General features: G+C 41.0%; 3 protein-coding genes across 3 annotated transcripts; 1 reads left to right on the top strand and 2 right to left on the bottom strand.

Moving 5' to 3' along the window:
• Window positions 1-171: 171 nt before the first annotated feature.
• Window positions 172-2,516, bottom strand: tcta (T cell leukemia translocation altered). Its single transcript, XM_079218414.1, has 3 exons — window positions 2,252-2,516; window positions 2,109-2,160; window positions 172-1,766 (listed from the first exon to the last, which is right to left on the bottom strand). The coding sequence occupies exons 1-3, from the start codon at window positions 2,460-2,462 to the stop codon at window positions 1,724-1,726; spliced, it is 306 nt and encodes a 101-aa protein (XP_079074540.1). The 5' UTR covers window positions 2,463-2,516; the 3' UTR covers window positions 172-1,723.
• Window positions 2,517-4,053: 1,537 nt separating this feature from the next.
• mon1bb (MON1 secretory trafficking family member Bb) lies at window positions 4,054-9,181 on the top strand. The gene is made up of 5 exons (XM_079217662.1): window positions 4,054-4,141; window positions 4,239-4,835; window positions 5,286-6,078; window positions 6,821-6,968; window positions 7,668-9,181. Exons 1-5 carry the CDS (start codon window positions 4,063-4,065, stop codon window positions 7,887-7,889), a joined length of 1,839 nt encoding a protein of 612 aa, XP_079073788.1. The 5' UTR covers window positions 4,054-4,062; the 3' UTR covers window positions 7,890-9,181.
• Window positions 9,182-9,816: 635 nt separating this feature from the next.
• Window positions 9,817-18,158, bottom strand: brpf3a (bromodomain and PHD finger containing, 3a; the record flags this gene model as incomplete). Its single annotated transcript, XM_079218569.1, has 12 exons — window positions 9,817-11,653; window positions 11,743-11,897; window positions 12,011-12,108; window positions 12,264-12,352; window positions 13,011-13,068; window positions 13,153-13,704; window positions 13,880-14,197; window positions 14,291-14,603; window positions 14,690-14,818; window positions 15,217-15,348; window positions 16,222-16,378; window positions 16,654-18,158. 12 exons carry the CDS (start codon window positions 18,156-18,158, stop codon window positions 11,470-11,472), a joined length of 3,690 nt encoding a protein of 1,229 aa, XP_079074695.1. The 3' UTR covers window positions 9,817-11,469.
• Between the last annotated feature and the right edge of the window lie 3,866 nt (window positions 18,159-22,024).

Here is a 22,024-nt window from a genome sequence, read left to right as displayed (position 1 = left end):
AACAAAAATAAATGTCAGCAGTATTGTGATCAGCTTTAAGGTTTTAGCCGGGAACAACATGTTTAGAAACAAAAAAAAAAAAAAAAAAAGAATCACTGAAAAATATTTATACAAACCAGCTCTTGCAATTAGAAGCATTTAAAACATCAGTATTTAACACAGCAAATTTAATATCAATCAAGCTATTTACACAAAACATGTCGTATTATCTTTGCTGCTGGTCTCTGAGTTTGTTGTTCAGTTCAGGACTCTGTAGATCATTTTCATGTACTACTAACTTGTTGTCACTTGTCAGATACAATAGCTGATTGCAATATGGCTTATTCAGCGCCCCTTTGATTTAGTCATATTATAATGTTGTATTTGATTCGACTATTAACTACGCTTTTGACACATTAACAGAAAAAACTCAAAATGAAACAAGTTGAAGAGCACAAATATGTAAACATGATTAACCCTCAATGAAAGAGGCACTTTAGGCAGCAATTACAGCTTTATCTATCAAATATAGATAGGTGGGTTTCAACTTTACAGATCTGAATATTGCATTTTTCCCCCATTCTTTGCAAAACTGCTCAAGCACCTTTGACTGAGATGGGGACAGAGTGAACAACGATCTTCATGTCCTTTTGCTTCAAATTATGAATTGAACGGAGGTGTGGACACCGAATTGACCAGCACAGGACAGTTATTCTTAAGCCATTTTTAGCTTTGTTTTTTTACCCCTGTATATAACTGCATCTCAGGGCCTCCCTCATTAATATGCAGTGCCTTGTAATTATTTTGTATAATTGTCCTAATTTTAACTTTATTACAGATTCCTTAATAAGGCTGTTACTTAGTTTTTGCCAATAAAATGTATTAACCAGCTGATGATGGTTTTCAAATATATATTGTTCCATCATCGGTCACCCCTTGATTACAAACAGGTGATTTTTATTCAAACTGTGCACTTCAATTGTGTCTCAGAGTGAATTTGCTAGTGTAAGCAATACTTTATAATTTTATATTTTAACCTAATTTTGATAAATTTGTCGAGATTTGTTTTCATTTTGACACAGAAGATCACTGTGAGAAATTCTAGAAAAAAGGGTCAAGGGGGATGAACACTCAAATCAGGCACAATATATCTATTATATATTTATATCTCACATTAAGCTCACAATATGCTCCTTGAATGTTATAAAAAAACACAGTGGAACCTTTCTTGCAAAAATCATGGACGATGTAAACTTGCTTTTTGTGGATCAGTATCCCAACAGACTTGAAAAATACAGTCTTTGGTTCCTTCCATACATCGTTCAAAGCAATTATTTTTCTCATGGTTAGAGTTTAGAGTTTTATGTCTGCTTACTCCGCCATCGTCACAGTATTCTTAAAGCACTCTTAATTTAAAAACAAACCCATCATTTGTCACATTTGTATAACTTTGTATAACTATACAAGCAGAACAACTTAAGTATCCAGAGTGAGGTTCTTCACAATGACCAATGTCGACAAGCCAAAATAAATATCTCACAGCACTATGCAGTTGATACAGTGGATCAGTGTGACACTGGTGGTTTGCATAACAGATGTGTTTCTATGCAGTTGCCAGAAAGTGCATTCATGAACACACTGAAGATGCTTCATCATCAGCCAACTTTAAATGTGCGTTTACTGTCTCATCACTGGAGTCCAGCTCTCACTTGGATAAAGTCCAAAGTCCAACACCATTGTCCTGTCAATCTCGATGAGTCTTTGGGGCATCTCCTGCTTTGCTTTCCCTGCAAGAATAACACAATGTCATTACTAACAAACCACTTTTAGAAAGCAGTAACTGTATTATAAATGAAGTATGATAAAACATCTACAATGCTTCCTTACCCCACCACCATATGTTGGTAACAAATGCTGCAGCTTCAATTGAGAGGACATAATTACACGGTATGCACTAAAGCCAGTCTCCCATAATTAACTAGAGGATGTTCACTCAATCCCAAAAAAGAAATCCTAGGCAAAGACCCTAAAACTAGCTTTCACACTGGCTTAGCCTATTCCAATTGGACCAGACTGTGTGAGGAGGATAGTCTACCTGTTTGAAGCGACATGGACGATCGGAAACCTACCATCCGCTCAGGTGGGGTGCCGTGTCAGGTGTGCCTCCGTTCTGTCCGGTCCCTGAACATCAACAGCAACAGAGATGAAGCCAACGGGGCGAGCACTGGTTTATATAGCAAGTGATGTGGAGATACGGTGGAAGAAAACTCACCTTGTCGATAATACATATCGTTGACTGTGTTCCCGTAGATTTTCCATGCAAAGTGAATCGCGATGAGACTTACAATCAACCAGCCGAGTAAGATTTTGAATATGGAAACTCTCATGTCGTTGGCGAGCCAGTCGTCAACAAATTCGGACAGGAACGACAGACAGCTGTCCGCGATGCGAGACAAAAACTCAAAATCCCACGGTTCCTCCATAGTGACCGGTTATGCAGTTTATATTACGTGAAATCAATATGGTCAACTCTTTATCCGATGGATAGTTTTAAGGACATCGCTTCGCCTCGGTAACGTTAGCGTACGACACCCAGAAATGAGACCACCGTCGCCATCTTTCCCGTTACGTTGTTTCTATAGCGAGGATTGAGGAATCGGACATGACGTAGGTTACGTTGAGCTTCCCCGCTACGTCAACAACATCCTTCAAGGAAATGGGACTTTCTTATATTTCTTCTTGAGCTCAACTGCGCATTGTATTATGTCTACACTAAATTATGATGACTTGGATCTACAGTAGTATTTTTGTGAATGGTTGGCAAACGTAACTTTTACGTTTAAGCTAAACGTAAATGTTGCGTATAGTTGAAATCATTATCCAGTGCAGCCTGAACATGTTGTATTTAAACGTTCGTGTCGCCCCTGACCTACATTGTATCTTAACAACATGAATGGGACTTATGTCAGACGACAAAAAATAACAGTACATATCCAACACGCTTCTTTCTTTTCTAAAATAACGTATGTTTTCCTAATGAGCAGCGTACGAAGCGCTGAGGGCACACATGTGGCTAATTAACGATAGCTGCTGGTTAGTTGTCATATAAAAATACCCTAATGTCTTCCCTGAAAAAGCATGAAGCCATGCCTGTTTTATTATAGAAAGCAACACGAGCCGTACATATCTACTTCAAACCTCTGTAACATCCCAGAACACGTTGTATATTTTGCTTAAATGCTAAAATGTAGCGTTACGTTGCGTTGCTATATGGAACGTGACACGAGGGGGCGGGGCTAGCCGTGGGCACCGTGTCGACTGATTGGTCAGTTTAGCTTGTCAGTAGAGATTCCGGATGTCTGCTGTCGTAAGAGGACAATTTGTTTTCTGCTTCTCATTCTTGACAGCTTGTTTGCTGCCGGGCTGCTGATGAAAGTTGATGCAGTGAATTATATGTGCAACCCTACGTTTCGACGGTACAAAAGCGTAAGTGTTATTCTTTTTCTTTATCTGTCTAATTTTAGCTGACCACGATTGCTTACAAGCTCACTGTTAAATCGAGGCCATGAAATTGATCTATGTCTGTGTGTCGCTTGCTAGCAGTCAATGTTAGCCATGTAACTGCAGCCGGCATTTACTGAGTTGCAACGGAATTCACAGTACAATATTTATCAGGGTGAAAAAGTAATCTTTCTTTAGGTGAGCAAGATAGCTTTATAAGTAAGTTAAGAGATTATAAACGTGAGTTAGTTCCTGAGTTGTGGCGGTCAAATACTTCGTCTCAATCGACTGTCGTTTATCTGCAGTATAACATCAGCCACACTGCTGGAAGTTGTAATCAGAGTTGCATTCCAGAGTCTGTATGGTATCTTGCAGTTGTAATTCTCTGTAACCAGTTTTCTTCTGAAATCATGTGACCTGACCACTGGTCCAGTATAAGTGTTCCTATTCATAGGATAATGTGATGCATGCACGGTTCAACTACCGACATACATTTGGTATAGGGCTGTTTTTTTCGGAATTGTTTGGTTGAAATATGTGTGTCTTTTGTTTGTTTTAATCTGTAGAGACTGGGATGGTATCATGGAGAGAGACAATCATCAAGAAAGAGAGGCACAGGGAGTGAAGATTTGTGATCCACCCCGTGAGAGCAATCCACCTGGTAAATGATTTAATCTTTCATTAAATCTATTCACATTTGAGCTTACATCTTACTCTTTATCATTTACTTCATAGTTATATTTTTGTTGTCATCTTAGCTGACACCTTGGCGACGTCTCTCTCCCTCTTGGGGAATCACATGTTTCCTTATCCGGTGGAGAGAAACGACAGCACCAATGTTAACAAACCGGAGCCTGCAGATTCAATCCTGTCAGATGTTACAGCAGAGGACAAGAGTCTGGACACAGATCACCTTTCTAACCAGGTAACAAAGCTGGAGATTGAGGAGACAGAAAACTCTGAGTGTCAGAACAATGTGTCTTCCCCGACACTTGACGAAGGAACCGAGGATGCTGCCACTGACAATGACCGCAGCGACTCCGGGGAGTTTGTCGTTACAATGCTGGCTAAGGCCAAGCTGGAGGAGCAAGGAATAGGTGTGAAGGGAAGGTCATCTCCCTTGTTGGAGGCGGGCATCCAGGAAACTCCTGCTTTTATATCTCACCGTGAGGAGGATGTGACAGCTGAAAGCTGGCGGCAGCACAGGAAGCATGTTTTTGTGTTGAGTGAAGCAGGCAAACCCATCTATTCCCGATATGGCAGTGAAGAGGCTCTTTCATCTACAATGGGAGTCATGATGGCGCTGGTTTCCTTTGTTCAAAGTGGAGATAACATCATCCGCTCGGTTTATTCAGGTGAGAGCATTATTGGGATTTCTTTTCCAACATAACTTTTGTAACATTATTTTAAATGTAATTGTCTAATTACATAAATGAGAGCAAGTGAAGACATTTTACAGAGGATTGTGTATTGTGGAGGAGAAGCCAGTAAATGTGGCCGCAGTGGCTCTGGTTTGCCGAAGGGAACAAACGAGTTATTACCAACTTTCATTGAGAAATACAATGAGCAAGGGCAGGTTTATGCATTAACAGATGTGCTTTCACATTCACTTTGGATTTATTTGAAGTACGTTTTTTATTATTTTGGAAATGCCTTTTACATTTACACTCATTTCAAAGTTTTCAACACGTCGACTATTTTTGATTGCAGAGCTGTTGATCACAAGAGGCATTGTTAGCAGACATTCAACGTTACTTCCAGTATTATCCTGAATGTTTTCTGATGTCTTTTCTTTCTTCCATCAGATGAGCAGATCGTGGTGTTCTTACAGAAAGGGCCCCTCGTGCTGGTGTGTGTCTCTAGCAGTCGTCAGACTGAGCAGCAGATCCGTGGAGAGCTCCTCTATGTGTACTACCAGATCATCAGCATGCTCACCCAGGCCAGCATCTCCCGCATCTTTGAACACAAGAAAAACTACGACCTGAGGAGACTCCTGGCGGGCTCAGAGAAGATCCTAGACGGTCTTCTCAACCTGGTGGATTCTGATCCCAGCTTCTTGCTAGCAGCAGTACACTGCTTGCCCATAGCTTCATCTCTCAGGGACTCTCTCAGCCAGATCCTGCAGAAAGCAATCACCCCAAATCTGGTTTTCTCCATCATCATTGCCAAGAACCAGCTGCTCACCATCGTCCAAGAAAAGACAGTCATCGAGGACGCCAGGCTGGAGCCCGCTGACGTCCACCTTCTGCTCAACCTAATCGGAGCTTCCTCTGCCTTTCAGGCTGGAGAGATCTGGACTCCCATCTGCCTCCCCCTCTTTAATCCTGACTGTTACTTTTATGCATACATTTCTTACCTGGACCCTCCAGAATGCACGGTTTGCTTGCTGCTGCTCTCGACAGACAAGGAGGCTTTCTACGCTGTAGCCGAGTGCAAGAGGAAGATAGAGGAGGCCATGATGGCTCAGAACTTCCTGAGCCTCATAGCCAAAGTCCAGTCATACAGCGTGAGCCAGGTGGGCGTTTCAGACCTCAGACACTTCATGTACAAGCCCTTTGATGTGCCAGACAACTACCGCCAGCTAACTCAGTTCACCAGGTGTGTTTGTGTGTGTGTCTGTTATTCTCTGTGCAACTACAGCAGAGACATTCTAGCCTAAACTGGTGCCTTATGTTTAAAAAAAGTGCTTTTGTAAAACATTCAAACACAAATTGCTCTGCATGTAGGCAAATTAGACAGCACTTGTCATGTGTAATACCTCTTTTTGTTTTTATAAATGTGTCTGAGATATAATATTTTCTTAGTCTCAAGAAGTGTAAATACCTTGTCGAGGAGAAATCATGAAAGCCCACACTTCCTCTATTAAGAAAATATAGCTTAGTGTGGTTAGTGTTTAACAAGGAAAGTGCCTTTTTCAGAATACAATGGTTAAAATGGTTAAAATGGTTAAAATGAGCTTCCAGTTACAAGGGCACAGACAAACACAAAAAATGTCAAATTGCCTAACACTAATTTTGCCAATTCACTCCACTTATCTCTCAATTAGCTGACAGCATTGAGTGCTTCATTACATACGCAAGGCAGGCAATCAAAACCGTGACAATGAAAGTGAAATCATACAAATTATCAAATCCCTACACGTTGAATGATGATACACATTGTATTTACATGGCTCAGAATAAAGTTGCGTAGAGCAAAAAGACAGTTTAGTTAGCCAGTGCATCTGTCTCTGCAGCACACCATAGCCCTTGTGTTTTTGTGTATCACTCTATCTTTGTTTATGTGGAAACTCTGTATGCCTTTCCTGTCTGTAACCTTTTCAATGTGTTGTTGCACGCAGCCCAGAGATGGAGGCCCCATACAGCAGTGAAGAGGAAAAAATGAGACTGCTGGACCTTTATCGTTATATGCACAGCCGCATCCACAGCACCTCCAGACCCCTCAAGCTCATCTACCACGTCGCTGAGAGGGAAACTCTGCTGGCCTGGGTTTGTTGCTGTGTTTATGATAAATTATCACTATATGATCATTTGATAATTGTATAATACATTTGTTTGCTTACTTACGGAGAGTTGGGTGAGAACATTGAGGTTGCACTCATATCTGTTCATTCAATAGTTAGCTTAGAAGAAAGGCTGGAAACAATCGGTAAAAGCTTGCTGTTGTGGTTTTACTGGAGTCGTGTGCTGGAATATTTCTTAACTGAGCACAGTGACTATATGTACATGGCCTGTTAAATAGTGAGCTTTAGGATTGCTGGTATGTGGATTTATTTTTAACCTTTGGACAGAGCTGAAGTAAAACAACAAGTCAAACAAATGGATGGGAGGAATCTATAAAGTGAGTAGTTTAGGGAGTGGATGAATATATATTATATTGTTCTGCATGAATATTGTGCTGTAAAAACAAGACACAGAAACCAAACTCCACCACAAAGCAACCCAAGTATTTCTGCTGCTCAGGCTCTTAAGCATGGGGCACAGGTGTGTCTGCAGCCTCATTAAATTAACAGATCTCATATTAAATTAACAGATCTTTTAGATTATTGATCTTCTCATCTAACTCGCAGGAAGAAAAGGAAAAAAAGCAAATAAGAGTATTTCCCCCAAATGTCAAACAATTCAGTGCCTGATTGTTTCAGTTTGCTAAAATAGCACTTGAACTGTTAATTTTTCTCTCTACTTTAGGTCACAAGTAAGTTTGAGCTGTACACCTGCTTCAGTCCTCTGGTGACGAAGGCCTGTGCTATCACTGCTATCACTAAGCTTCTACGGTGGATTAAAAAGGAGGAGGACCGTCTATTCATCAGATATCCCCCAAAGTATTCAACCACCCCAAACCCCAGCAAGAGCTCTCGGAAATCTGACCAGCAAGACTCCACAGATAACGGCTTCTTATCTCTTCTATAGGACTGTCTTAACGCTTCAGCCTCATTCAACAATAGTTTGTACACTGGTTCCAAGATATTTTTGAACCTCCTTTTGACTCTTGTTGGACACTAGACAGACATTGACTACTGGAATCTCTACAACACTACAAATGTTTTACACTATTTAAGAAGGAATGAACTCTTTGAAACTAGTATTATTTCTTTACCGTAGCTAGAAAGCATGTCATTGGATCACTGCTTTCGATCAGAAACAGTCAGGGCAAAACAGCGTTAGTACGTTTTAAATCGAACTGTGGTAGAAAATGATTGCAATGGTATTTAATTGTATGTTTTTATATTGTTTTATTACTGTAACAAGAAGGAAGATTTCCTCACGGACAGTGAATGTATCACACCGATGACAGTTCATTCATATGCTATAACTATTCATGGCAGTAAGTCAAGAAGAGGTGTGAATTTAACTTAAACTACCTTTCTCCAATTTAGTTCTTAGATTTCTTTCATGGAACAAAAACATCCCGGTGTTACAAAACAGGATATGCAAGAAATGAATGTGTGTTGAGTTTACGGGCTTAACATGAACTGGAATAACAACAACTGGAACTGCCAGAACAGGGATGGGCCACCATGCGTCATACGACTCATGACATGAACAGGCCTCAATGGATGCGGTGGCACGTCCCTGGGACCGCACTTGAAAACATGTCGTTTATTATCCCACTGATGTTCCTCTATCAAATTTAAAAGATCAGGTTTCTTTGATGTTCCATTTTGTGCAGAAATCCCAGCGTGTTGCACCTGATCTCTTCACGCGATCGTCATTCTTTGTGTTTTCATTGTCACCCAGTTAAGCTAAGAAGATGCCACTGAGCTCACGCAGTGTCCATCTGCAGGTACTTCTCGTACGATTATCAGTCGACACTGATGTAGCGACTTCAGACGACTCTTCCTTTTGGATAATAGTTTTGTAATAATTGTCTATAAACAGTAGCCTCATCCTTGTGTCCTTTTGGGGAATTCTTCTGTCAATTAAAGTCTTAAGAGTATGTCTATAGTATTATGAAATAAATCCCAGGTTGCACAAATCTACACTTCTTCTGATTACTTAGAGATGTTGATGTGAATGAGCTTCATGTATAACCGACCAGAACATTTTCTGGATCTGGCATTTCTGAAATATTTTCCTATGAGTTTCTTGGACTACTTAATTTGGTACTATTATGAATAAAGGAAATGCAGACAGTTGGTAGACTGCCAGTTAATTGCTTGAGTTTTCCCAAGTGCATGGCAGGTGAGCTTTGGATGCAATTATGGGAGATGTATTTAAAGGAGAGCGTTCAGTTCTACAAATATGAAGAATAAAGTTTCCAACAGCAAATGATTAATGAGTGAATATTTACTTGAATTTCTGAAAAGTGATTATACTATAATTAGTACCATATTACAAAGTTATTTTCCTGGAAACGTCACGAAAATTATTGGGGAACCCATAATCTAACGATGTCATCACGATGTCTTTGTGTCATTCTGCTGTGTACAACCAGCCTCATCTGAGTCTCCGTTAAAGCAATTAGCCCAAAATGAATGTGCTTGGGCAGTGTTGCTCAAAATGACCAAGTGTTCATACCAATCGAGATGAGTTGTAAGATAATTATGCGTAGAGTACAAGCTTTGACATGTGACTAATACATTGTAGACACTTGATAAATATTGTTTCTTTTTTTCAATAATTTACTGTAACTCGCAACATATTCAGAAACTTGCAGTGACGCCAAGCAGGTGACCGGTTCGGGTGTATATTGTGAAGAACATATGGAATCTCAGTGTGGATGAAGCAGAGTGTGCACGTCTAAACTCAGTTTAGGTCCAGATGCAGGACTAAAGCAGCATACAAAGACTCCATGAAACGGGATTAGACGACACGCATGCAGTTGTTTCAAACAGCATTTATTCTTGTGTGAGAAAATATTGTCTCAGGCAGATTATAGATCTTGCAGTACAATTCAAATGACAAGATCAAAAATCTCCTGTTCCACCCAAGAAAAAACAAACAGTTTTTGTAGACTAGTGCGGTCACTGCTGCCTACGGAGCTCAGGTCTTGTGCCGCCTCACTTCTAGAGAATATATTCTGACATGTTGGTGAATACCATCACGGTTACAAAGAGCTACTTAGCGTCATACATAAATCTTTTCAATATTTTACTTTTTAAATAACACACTCTCGACTGCCACAAATTATAAATTATAATCTAAATTTGATTTTTGCATTCCTTAAATTACTTAATGTAAGCCAATATAAACATACATTTACATATTTACAAAACTATACACATGCACCTTTACTACACTGAGGTTGTATTCATATATTTATATACTGTACACACATGTACACACACACACACACACACACACACACACACACACACACACACACACACACACACACACGCGCACGCACACACGTACACAGGCAAACACACATGTTCACACACACACACACACCTCCAGGACCAATCTTACAAATCTTCTTTAAAACGCTTTGTGCTTTTCAAGTCATTTCAGCCAGATTTGCAAGTTCTTCAGTGAGTGATTGCAGTAGAATTTGTCATAACCACATAATAATAATAATAATCAGCTTCATCTTTGTAGTGGCTTCGCACCTCACTAACCAAGTAGCTGCACCGGGTACTCCAACATTCTAGTATCATAACACAGTTTCACAATATGGAAAAATAAGTAAAGACCTCTGAAGTCCCGCTTTCGACGCATCATATCTGGACTAAAAGTTCAATGTTTGCTTTGGCATCCGGTATCACTATTTCTTTTAATTTCAGATTGTTCTTTTGACAAATATTTTGTATGAACTAAACAATTCTCAGAATTGTTGAATAAAATGTGTACACACTCAAAACATCTTCTAAGAGTCAAACGAAGTTAGTAATTTAATGTCAATGCCAGCGTGAGCAGGTTTGTTGTGGTTATTTTAGATAATGCTCAGTTCAACGATAGGATCTGAAGGAATGGTTAAGTGTGGTGCCCTTTACATTCTTTTGAAAATAAAGTTGACATATATTCCACTTAGAAATATAGTTTATAACTTTAGAGTTATTTTTTTGATGGCAAAAATTTAACTCTTCTTTGAAAGCCAAACTTCTGTGGAGTCCAGATATGGCGTGAACATTAAGTGGGACTTTCACACTTCATTAAACACATTTTAAATGGCAAATACAATCTAAATATGTTTTGAATCAAGACGTTCCCTTTGAAGATTTAATATGTACACTTCTCTCACTCAGGTCTTGACTCACTTTGGCCTAAAATAAAATATTTCTATAGACACATAGCAACAGTGGTTGTGTAAAATCTTTTACAAAAATTACATGAATAAATGAACACATCTAGGAAAATGTCTTCAAGCACTTTTTTCCTCCATGTTTTAAATCAGATAAACAGTTTTATGACAGAAAACTCTACTATACCATCAACTGTTAAACCTTTGTTTTACTTTCCCACCTTTATAAGAGCATTGACGAAGCTTCTAAACATATAATAACCACACAGCCTGTTTAAGATAAAAAAATCTTACAACTAAAAACTTTTATATAAAATTGGAGGGAGTGAAGTTTAGATTTCCTCTCACGTGGTTCAAATGCACCATGGCCCGGTCGTATGCAGTGTGTACAGACTTGCGGACACTGGGTTTTTTGCCTTCCATTAAGCGCAGCTTGTCGACGGTGTCGTCCAGCCCCATCGGCAGTAATTTGTTCCGAGGGAGCCATTGCCTGAAAACCAAGAGGCATCATTTTCAAAAAGACGCGTTTGTTTTCAAATTCGACATGAGGTTTAGCCGGCCGGCCTGTCTGAATCTTACCAAGTTCTTTTGGTGTCAAAGAAAAGCACTAAGAAGAGCTTTTCCCCTTCTTCCGTTTCTCTCCATTCGCCCAGTTTGAGCACCTCCACGGGAGGCACTGGAATGGGGATGCCGTTGTGAAGAAGCCCTTCCTGGGGCATATCGGGATCAACAATCTGGAAGAAACAACGTCAGTTAAAGTGGACCGATTTATCATGAGGCCTTCTTCTCTGTTAGCTTTGAGACTTAGTATTTACAGCATAAACTGCAAGAGCAGAGACGTCCTCACCATTGCTGGGTATGATGGATATCCTCTGCATTTGGCCCAAACTAGATCCAGAGGTCCGAGCTCGGACTCACAATCTAAAGACAGAAGTGTAGACTGTCCTGTGAACGGGATATTCAAATAAATCCAATTAATTTGTATTCAGGACAACTTGAGCCCAAATGGAAAATGTCATGAAATTGTATTGCTCATAAAAAACTTCGTATGCAACATTTTTACATCCATTAAACATTCAAAGATGTATGCATTTCATTGCCTTCTCGACAGATGTCTCCGTGCTCACTGTCAGGAACCTTTGCCAACGCAGGTTTACCACGACTTTTTTTGGGTGGCGAGACACTACAGCTGTAAACAAGAGGAGAGAAAAGCGAGAGAGTTAGGTGATTTTTAAGACTAAGAATTGATTGGAGATTAATGTTGCCATTGCTTAGCTGTTGCTTCAGAATAATGGACAGCGCTATTTGTTGTGTGTGTGTGTGTGTGTGTGTGTGTGTGTGTGTGTGTGTGTGTGTGTGTGTGTGTGTGTGTGTTTCTGTAGTTGCGGCGAGTCAATAAAAAGAGAGACACGGTTTCTTATCCTGCTGGCTTTTTGTGGCTGTAAATAGAACTTTTGGTCCCGATTCTATTTCCACCCATTTTATTAATCCACAGGAGGGATGCAAGATAAGATAATACTTTGTTAGTCCCACCGCGGGAAAACTCTGACCGTCAGAGAGAGAGAGAGAATTGTTCAGCCTGATGAATGCACCTCGTCATTTGTGCATGACGAGGTGCACAGTTTTGAGATTCGTAAAATCATTAGCATAATCAACACCCTTAAAATTGCTATACAAGACCTGTTCCCTTCTGTGTGTGGAAGTTTTATTCACAAAATTGTTATCAAAGAATACAACTATTTTGTAAATCAGCAGACATAAAGATACGTTTAGCATTCTGAAGAACAAATCTGTTAGTACTAGTAGTTTGTGCATTGGGCTCATTGCCTCTGTGGCTCAATACTCACTTTAGTTTTTGGTCGTCATCATCGTGGTCTGCAGAGGTGTGCTTTCCATTTGTCAGGCCTAGCAGAAACACCAATGAAATGTTGACAAAAATGGACGTTTTATAATATCTTGTTGTATTTCAGTGATTTATTTAGTCATTACCCCCTTCTCTGGGTGGTGGAGGGAGTTTGTCTGCTTCACTTTCTGAGCTGGGGCCTCTGGACCTCAGGTGGTGTGAGGAAGGAGAGGGAGGTGCAGGGGAGGCGCTTGGAGTGGGAGGCAAGGTGGTGATGTTGGTCACACTGGGTGAATTTGGGTTGGCAGGGGTGCTGTCCAACCCGTTGGTTTTACCCTCCAACGTTTTACCATTCTGTTGTGGTGGAGACTTGTTTTTCACCATTCGCGCCCCATTTTTTGCTTTTTTAAACAGAACAGACGTACGACGACCGACTCCAACCAAAGGCAGAGTCGGGGGTGTCCCCAGCGGCGTAACCTCGTGAATGGCCTCCTGTTGTGAAGGTGGCGTTTCACCAACTTCAGCCTCATCTTCACCTTGGCTTTTGCCACTGCGGGATGACCTCTGACGCTTGTAGGAGCGTCCAGGAGACCTTCGCCCTCCAGGTACGATGCCCAGGACAGGAGGTTCGAGAGGAGCATCTCCTGGCAGCGGCGATGATACCGGGCAGGTGAGTTCTAGCACAGGTGGAGAGTCATCTGGATCATAGAGAAATGTATCATGATTAAAAAACAAAACAGCAGATTAATCGATGATATAAATATTTGTTTGTTGCTCTAAATAAATTAAATAATGTGCAATTACTGGCTACATTATGTTCACAATGGCCAAAAGGCCAAAATATATGAAAGGATTTTATTGTATTTTTTTTACCTGTCCCAGAGTTTGACATGGCTGTCAAAGGTCCATTTGCCTTCTTTTTCTTTTTCTTCTGCTTCTTTTCTTCTTCCTCTTCCTCCTCTTTTCCTTCACCGTCCTTGTCATTGCCATTCACAGACTGCTGCAAGTTTTGCTGCTGCTGGTTCACCTTCTGTCTGAGAGAGTTGATCTCTCGGCGCAGCAACCTGATGCGCTTGGTTCGACCACCACTGGTGCGCATGGATGCAACCATGTCCAGTTTGTCCAGTAAGGCCTTCAGCTGTTCGTCTGTGGTTAAGTGCAGTCGGTTCTCCGGGTCCAACAGAGAGTCGACTGAAGAGGGTATTAAAAAAAAAAAAAAGAAAAACAGATGAGGCTTGAGGGTTATGATCATGGAGGAATAGCTCATTCTCTCTCTCAACTCACCGTCGTCCCATGTACAGTTGTAGAAGCCATGTCTGTTCGGAGACTCTGGGAGATGCATCCCAGTGCTGGGGTCCAGGCCGATGCTCTGAGACTGCCTGTGGGCGTGACGGAGAACGGCTCCACCCACCTCCCGGAGTTGTAAGGCTGTCTTGTGAAACATGGTGTCCTTGGAGTTGTACTTGAGGCAGTTGGATATCATGAGGTTAAAGTCCTTCTCGAGGTCCCCGATGGAGCAATAGGCATGTCCCTCCAGTTTGGTACACATGGTGGAGAAGTCCATGGGCTGGGAAATAAACTCCAAGTAATCTGGGACCTCAGTGAATGATGAAAATAAGACTGTTAGCTGAGTCAGTGATATGAAGTGTGTATTTAAGCAGACTATTTTCTAACTGCACCAACCTCTGACAGATTGACAGGCTCAGAGAAGATTTTTGATGTGTCCTTCTCCTGCAGTTGTTCCAAGGTGGATCGCAGAAGAACCAACGCAGGGGTCAACTTCAACTCGAGAGCAGCCTGCTGAATTTTCATCTGCGGAGCCATGACGTAAACACACAAGTCACTCTACGGTGATTCAAATGAATAACAAACTTTAAATAGAACCGAGATACAGGGCGCACCTAACGATTATTTTCATAAATGTTCCTATTATTTTCTCTTAAATGATGAATTATTTATGAAATCTCAGAAAAGGTATTTAAAGATATACTTAAATTGCATGTTTTGTTTGATCAACAGTCCACATTTTTGAGAAAATTGCTAAAATAATAAATCGTTGCTGAATAATTTCCTCCCAATCGACTAATTACTCGAGAAATAGTCTCAGCTCTAACAGATGTGCTTATGAATGAGAATGCTGACGGAAGTCTTGTAAAAAATAACCCCATAGTAACAATTATAGCTTGTGTCGCACTTCCTCTATAACGCACCTGTTCTCTCTTTAGCCGCTCTCTCTTGCGGATGAGTTCCACCAACAGCCTGGCTCTTTCCAGGTCTTGCCTCAACTTCTGCCAGTATCGTAGCTCGTCTCTTGCAGCACAAAGCTTCTCATCGGGTTCCTTCTGAACACAAAAGGAACGAGCACAAAGTTAACACACGTCTTGTTTAGCTTTAAACCACCGCAATCAGTCTTTCCTCTTGCTTTGTGTGGCGGCAGCTTCCAGACTCTTATTGGAAAGTTTATGTATAAGTCCCCCACAAGTTCTCCAGGAAGAAAGAAAACCGCAATGATCAGGTCATATGTCCAATAAGCAAAAGCTGTGTAAAGACAATTTCGGTGAGAAATAGATAGATCACAATTTAGATTCAATTTGCATACAATAAACATTTTCACTAAAAAAAGCAACCATAGAGACATTACTGTAAAAAATGTATGCTGTCATAATGAATTTTACAATCCCAAACACTTCCAAGAGTACATTGTTTTAAACTTGCATTTTATGGTTTAAACACCTTAACAGCTTATGGAATCCCCTGCCATCATAAATGAGTGAGCAATAGATTGTAACCAATATCCCTAACTTTTCACACGTCGTCGCCCTCTGCAGCAGTGAGAGGTCTACAGCAGAGATAACAGAGCTGTGAAGGGGTATGTGGAAACCCGGCATCTATTTCAACCAGCCATTTCCAAGTGTGATGTCCTGACTTATGTTTTGATTTCAGTGTGTGAGAATACAACCATAGTGTGAAGTGGTTTGATTCCAGTGGCTTGGCTGACTCAAACTTCATTGGTTCAGTGAAGGCTTGATACTCAAAATAATGTAAATATACTGGTGTGAATCAATTATCATGCTCCACCCAACAGATATATTAACAAAATAAAAAACAATGTGGCCGCCTGCTTTAATTGGAGTTTTTAGGTATTACCAGAAGGTTTGTTTATTTCTCTAATTTTCTTTTTAAACGCACACACTGGTCATTATCTCTCTCCTTACCTGCTCTGAAGTCTTTTGGGCCTGTAGATGGGAATGAAGTCGGCGTATTAAAGGCATCCCATTTCGAGACTGTCGTTTCAGTAACCAGTAGTTATGAAGCCTCTGCATGAACTGATTCTTCCTCTGGACTTCAACTCCTGTACAGATCGTGTTCAGCCTGTGGAGATGTAACAGTTATACATTAAAACCTATGTGGCAGTACTGATGGTCATAATAACGGCACGAACTTATGACTTTATGGTAAGATTATTTTAAATATCAATACAAGTATAAAGTACTTTTTTTTAATGTCTCAAAACCTAATTAGATTGGAGAGTGTTTCCTATGGAAACCTACAAGAATACTAATAATATATTGTAAGGCAGTAGACACCACAGTAGATGAATAAGCCATGCTGGGTATCTACATTTTGACAGTATGCAAATGTCACACCTGTGAGAGGGGATCTGAGGCACGAGCAGCACAGGCACAGTTGAGCGGCGTGTCGACCGACCAGAGCCTTTCGCATTCTTCTTCTTTTGGCCCTTGGTAGCCTTCTTGTTTGGTGGTGGGGGGCTTTGAGTGTAGGACCTTTGACCCCGGTTACCCCTGCCCCCCACCAGTCTCCCTTCAACTGACTCGTCTCCAGACCCGTCCCGCCGAGACCCCACTGGAGAATGATGCTCGCAGAAAGCAGTCTTCTTCACAGAGAAGGTGGTACCGTTGACACCCGTCTCCCGGACTGGGTCTATCTTCATGAACAGGCCAGCCTTCTGGGCGCAGGTTACATGAAAGGCCCTGTAGCAGTTGGCTTTGTGGCACTGAATGGATGCTCCTCTGCCTTTCTGCTTACACAGGTAACAGGTGAGTTTCCAGCGAGCAGGAGGGATGTTCTTCACCCCCTCAACAGGCTCCAAAAACACTGTGTTGGCAAAGCACACCTCTGGGATCCATATGGCACAGACAACGTGGGCCCAACGTCCATCACTTGTCTGTTTGAAGGCACCTCCTCGGTTGGGACAGAGCACACAGTCTACAGGACGTGAGGGGGACTGCAGGCAGCAGCGGCACAGCCACTGACCCTCAGGTACGTAGGGCACACCGTAACACTCCTGATGGACGGCCAGATTGCAGATGTCACAGAACAGGATGACATTACTGTTCAAACATTCGTCATCCAGACAGACACAGCAGAAAGCATCCTCATCTACGGCACTCTGGGACAGAGCCTGGCTGCGGGACTCCAAGATGGATTCCCTCTCCAGGCGGTCGATCAGCAGCTCAAAGGTGTCTGCTGATACGGAGGCGTGGCCGTCACACACCCTCTTTTGGTTAACCATCTCCAGCCAGGCCAGGTCCTCCTCGTCCATGTCGTACTCCGCCACACTGTCCTGTTCCTCCATTGACTTTTCTATGAAACGATAGTAGGCTGTCGGGAGAGGAGGCGCCTCTGAGGGGCAAACTGAACTCAGCACACGAAAGATGGGCTCAGGCAGAGGGATTTGGTGGGACGGTTGCTGGACAGAATTAGTAGGCCCTGTGTGCTGCTGGGAGCCGGACCGTTGGTTCTGGTGAGACGTATTTTTACCACTCTTCTTGCTTTTACTGTTTGAGGGTTTCCTCCACGATCTAGTTTTAGTCTGCGTTTGTTCACTGTTCTCCTTGTTGCTGTTGCACTCAGCAATGTCCTGGGCCATCATCTCGTCCTCGGTAATAACTGGGAGAGCATCCGTGATGTTAATTCGATGGAGCCTTCCTTCTAGGTCCACTTCCACTATTTTCTGCGCCTGAGCGTACGTCAGAGTCTCCCTGGATGGAGAGAGCTGCAGTCTGTAGGGCGAGGGGGGCCGCAACTGTCCAGATGATCCCCTGCCCCTTCCTCTCCCTCGGCCTCGGCCCCTACCCATGTTGAGTCCACTAGCAACTGTCTCACATTCCCACCTCCTCACCTTCCGCATGGGAGTTTAAACCAGCTCCCTAACAGATACAAAGGGAAGAAAATGATTTAATGCAATGTGTGTCAACACGTTCTACTTTGCATAATAATCTATTAAGAGTTACAGGCACTGTTGTTTTGTCATTATTAAGTTGTATATGTTCTAATCCAAACCATGTAACCATGGTCTCAAGTCAATCAAATCTGAATCTGATTTTATTGGGAAATAACTGTTTTGATATCAGGTTATTATCACACCAAGAGTGAAACCTGCAGTAAATGTTGAATTATAAAATAACATTAATCTACAATGTTGGCTATTTAAATTGACACCTATGTAATGCCATGCACATTTGAACGATATCACCATTTACCCACTATCTGATTGATCACCTTAAAGGGTAGTGTATCCAGTTATCCTAGATACCCCACTGTGGGACTGTGGCTCCAAATGTGTGAGTGTGTGTGCATATACATTTGGGCAACACTTCCTATTGTCATGCTGTGCTGTTAAAAGCATATTTTCTTTATTATAAAAAAAAAATCAAATAACAACAGTTGTAACGTTATAAGCAAGTAATTATATAATATTGCCTTTAAACTGCCAAAATTATATCATATTCTGCCCAGAGAGGTTATTTTATATTCTATCGGTATGGATTTTGTTACCCTGATAAATCATGCTCCTTTACTGCTGCCCATATAAAGAGTGCACTCTTATTTTGCATGTTTTTTAAACATTTGTTGTGTTTCCTTTTCAATTCTAGTTACTGGGGGTAAGGGGTCAACTGGTGCTGTTGTAATACAAACACAGCACGCTACCTCAAGTACTCTTGCTGCACAAACACAACTACAGTAAGTTGTACTGCTCGCATGTATGCACCTAAGATGTCTCTCTATTGGTCCAATCGGGAGTCTGTACCAGCCCCACATTTCCCTCAGTCCAATCAAATGCCAGTATCCTCTATTTTTTTCTCCCCTGTTGCTGTGCGTAGTTAGGTTGACGAGCGCTAAATACCAGCCCGAGTATCTAACATCTGTCAGCCATTTTAAGCGCACAACAGCAGAGACAACATTTGGATTGCAAGTTGATTAGTAGCCCCAACATGCCAACAGCAACCAGAAAGCAGACGCGTATGCGCCGTGCCTTAATGCATAAATTACTTGCATGTACACATAAGATCACGACACCGCCAATGTGCAACGTTTCGTCTACAGCCTTGTACTCCAGACCCCAGCGAAAAGGTTGTCTCGTTGATGTTGATAACGATACTCGGTCGTACAGGACACACAGAAGTCGTGTAACGTTCGCCCAACGGCAGGTTTCCTCAGCGCCGCTGAAAACGCAGAACGCGTCGGAGTGGTTTACCTTGTGAAGTCGTCCTCCGCGGGGCGAGTGCCAAACAGAATAACTGCACCAACTAAATGTCAGCTAGTGACAGACTACAACCAAGGCGGACATGCTAGCCGTTAGCTTAGCTCGCCGGTAATTTCAGGAGCGACAGCGTCATCTTCAGCACTTCAGATCTCCGCTGTGACTTCGGTCAAACAAACAAACTCGACCTGGTTTCATAGTTGTGGTTTAAACCTGTCAAACGACGTCGGTTCCCAAATAGAGGGTTGAGAAATTCTGAAGATATCAAATTAATGTTCCTTGGATGAGGCTAAATATTCAGTCGAGATGTGTTGAAAAATACGCCCCTTTGGAAAAAAAAACACCTCAGCCAATTGTAGGTCGCTGCTTCGCCTCGCGCGCAACGCGCATTGTTTCCTGATTGGTCACAAAGATAAAACGAATACATCGAACTCAATCTGGAGATCACAACAGAAAGAAGCGATGATAAAAACAACGAGACGTATATTGCGCGCCTTATAGCCCCGTCTTCATTTCCTATAGACCCATGTACCTGTTATAGACCTACACCTGCTATCTCCAGGGGGGCTTTTTTATTAGCTTTTTATTGGTTTGTCTGTCTTTGTGTTTGTCCCGCTTGAGCTGTGTATATTAATTTAATATTGCAGCTCTACGTCTCTGTTGGTTTGTCACTGCATGTGCAACAAGAGGTGTTAAAAACAAAAGAACAATTATGAACTTTCTTGACATATATTACCGATAGCGTGATTCTTATTTGACTACTTCAGACTATTAGGGTCATGTCCTTAGTATAGTTTCTGAGACTGACTTTAATGACCTCTAGAGGAGTCTGTTTACGTTCTACAATTACAGACATATACAAATCCTAAGATTTTATAACACAATAACACATCCAACTTATATGTTTTGTTTAGATTTAATGTATATATTATTGTTAGACTTATTGCTAACAGCATGTATACCACAATGGGAGGAGATAAAATCTAACTGTGAAACGTAACAGTGAAATTAATAAATATAGTGTGGAATCATTATCTCAGTATTTCTAAAATCCTTACAAATGCCATTCACACACATTCGTTGTAATCATTTGCTGATTGATGGAGCTAGTTTTCTGACCTTCTGGTTCCACTGGTACACTAGATTTGACAATAATGTTATGAGGTTGAGGCCCATCAAAGCCAACAATGATTTTAACTTAATTAAGTTCACCCAAGTAGATGCACTTACTTCATTTTGCCACTGCTGAGATATTATGATCCCCCCCAAAAGGCTTTTGTTGAATTTATTGATATATTATAACTCTCTTTATATACTGCATGATCTAACTCAAACTGATGAGCTGATCGCTGGCTGACTCAGTTGTTTAGGTCACTGTTCCACCGCAGAAGCTTTAAAATGTCTTCTGAACACACAGTGACTAATTCAGTCCTCTATCTTTCAAGATAAATGATTCCTGTTGGCTCGACACTCAAATTGATATCTGTCAAGCTACTGTATATCAAGTTGTCCAGCCATAAACCAAGCTCAGGCTTCCATTCTAACTTTCATTTATTACATCATTTATAATCTACAACTAAATAATTTTGGAAATACTAAATTGTTATGTATTACATTGTTATACATTAGCACTTTCTCTGACATTTTTACCTTACTTATTGTTTCAGATGTTAATGGTAAAATAGAAAGGGAAGAAGTTTGTTATCATCCCTGTTGGTATTCTTGCTATTTTGTTTGCATTAGAAAATGAAATAGTTAATTAAAACATACAATGTCATGTGGACAAGAACAAAAAAAAGACATTTTCAAATATTGATTTACGAGCTGCACAGTAGAAAAAAGTCATTCTTACTTGTTATGTTGTTTTTTTGAACCTTCAACTTCTTTCCATGGCCATCTTCTAGCTCCATCACAATTATGTTTTATATTTGGTCCTTCACCGTGAATATGTTCACTCAATAGTTTTTTGTTGTTGTTTATCTCGGTTTGGTCACAATTTGATAAAACTTCAAGGACAAAATCTTTAGCCGGTCAGTCAATCCTGTGGTCAGATGTTTTTCCTTTTAAAGTGTTACTAAAGAGCAGAGAGTGCTGTCATGCTCCAAACGCTGATCGTTACAGTATGTCTAATACTGAGTTCTGACAAACACCTCCAAAGGAATCTACACACGTAACCTTTGTCCCTTTAATCTATAGAAGTTATTCAAGTATATGTAATTAATTGCACAGTGTTGCTCCTATCTTAGCAACCCTTCTAAGAGTGTTTTTTTCCCTAAATTAACTTCATGTGTAGCTCTCTGTGAGCTACACAGGAAGCAATGACATATGCTTCCAGCAAATTTTCAACTTTGTTCACATGGAATGTAAATATTTTAAAATCTGTGATACTCAGCCTCACAACGATATCAGTTTGATGGTACTGTTCTGTAACAAGACAATTATATTCATTCATATTATTAAGATACGATTCATTTTTAACATAAATAACCACATTTTGTTCCACAGTGAAAGCT

This window comes from Taurulus bubalis, assembly GCF_910589615.1.
Source record: "Taurulus bubalis genome assembly, chromosome: 5".
Lineage (NCBI taxonomy): Eukaryota > Metazoa > Chordata > Actinopteri > Perciformes > Cottidae > Taurulus > Taurulus bubalis.
Note: the sequence above shows the minus strand (reverse complement) of the source record. Positions and strands in the feature narration are given on the sequence as shown.

Coding starts and splice junctions, on each gene's coding strand:
- tcta (XM_079218414.1), bottom strand. CDS start 2,462: ATGGAGGAACCGTGGGATTTTGAGTTTTTGTCTCGCATCGCGGACAGC. Junction 2,161..2,251: donor CGATATGTATTATCGACAAG/GTGAGTTTTCTT, acceptor GTTGATGTTCAG/GGACCGGACAGAACGGAGGC. Junction 1,767..2,108: donor GCACCCCACCTGAGCGGATG/GTAGGTTTCCGA, acceptor TTATTCTTGCAG/GGAAAGCAAAGCAGGAGATG.
- mon1bb (XM_079217662.1), top strand. CDS start 4,063: ATGGAGAGAGACAATCATCAAGAAAGAGAGGCACAGGGAGTGAAGATT. Junction 4,142..4,238: donor CCGTGAGAGCAATCCACCTG/GTAAATGATTTA, acceptor TTGTCATCTTAG/CTGACACCTTGGCGACGTCT. Junction 4,836..5,285: donor CATCCGCTCGGTTTATTCAG/GTGAGAGCATTA, acceptor TTCTTCCATCAG/ATGAGCAGATCGTGGTGTTC.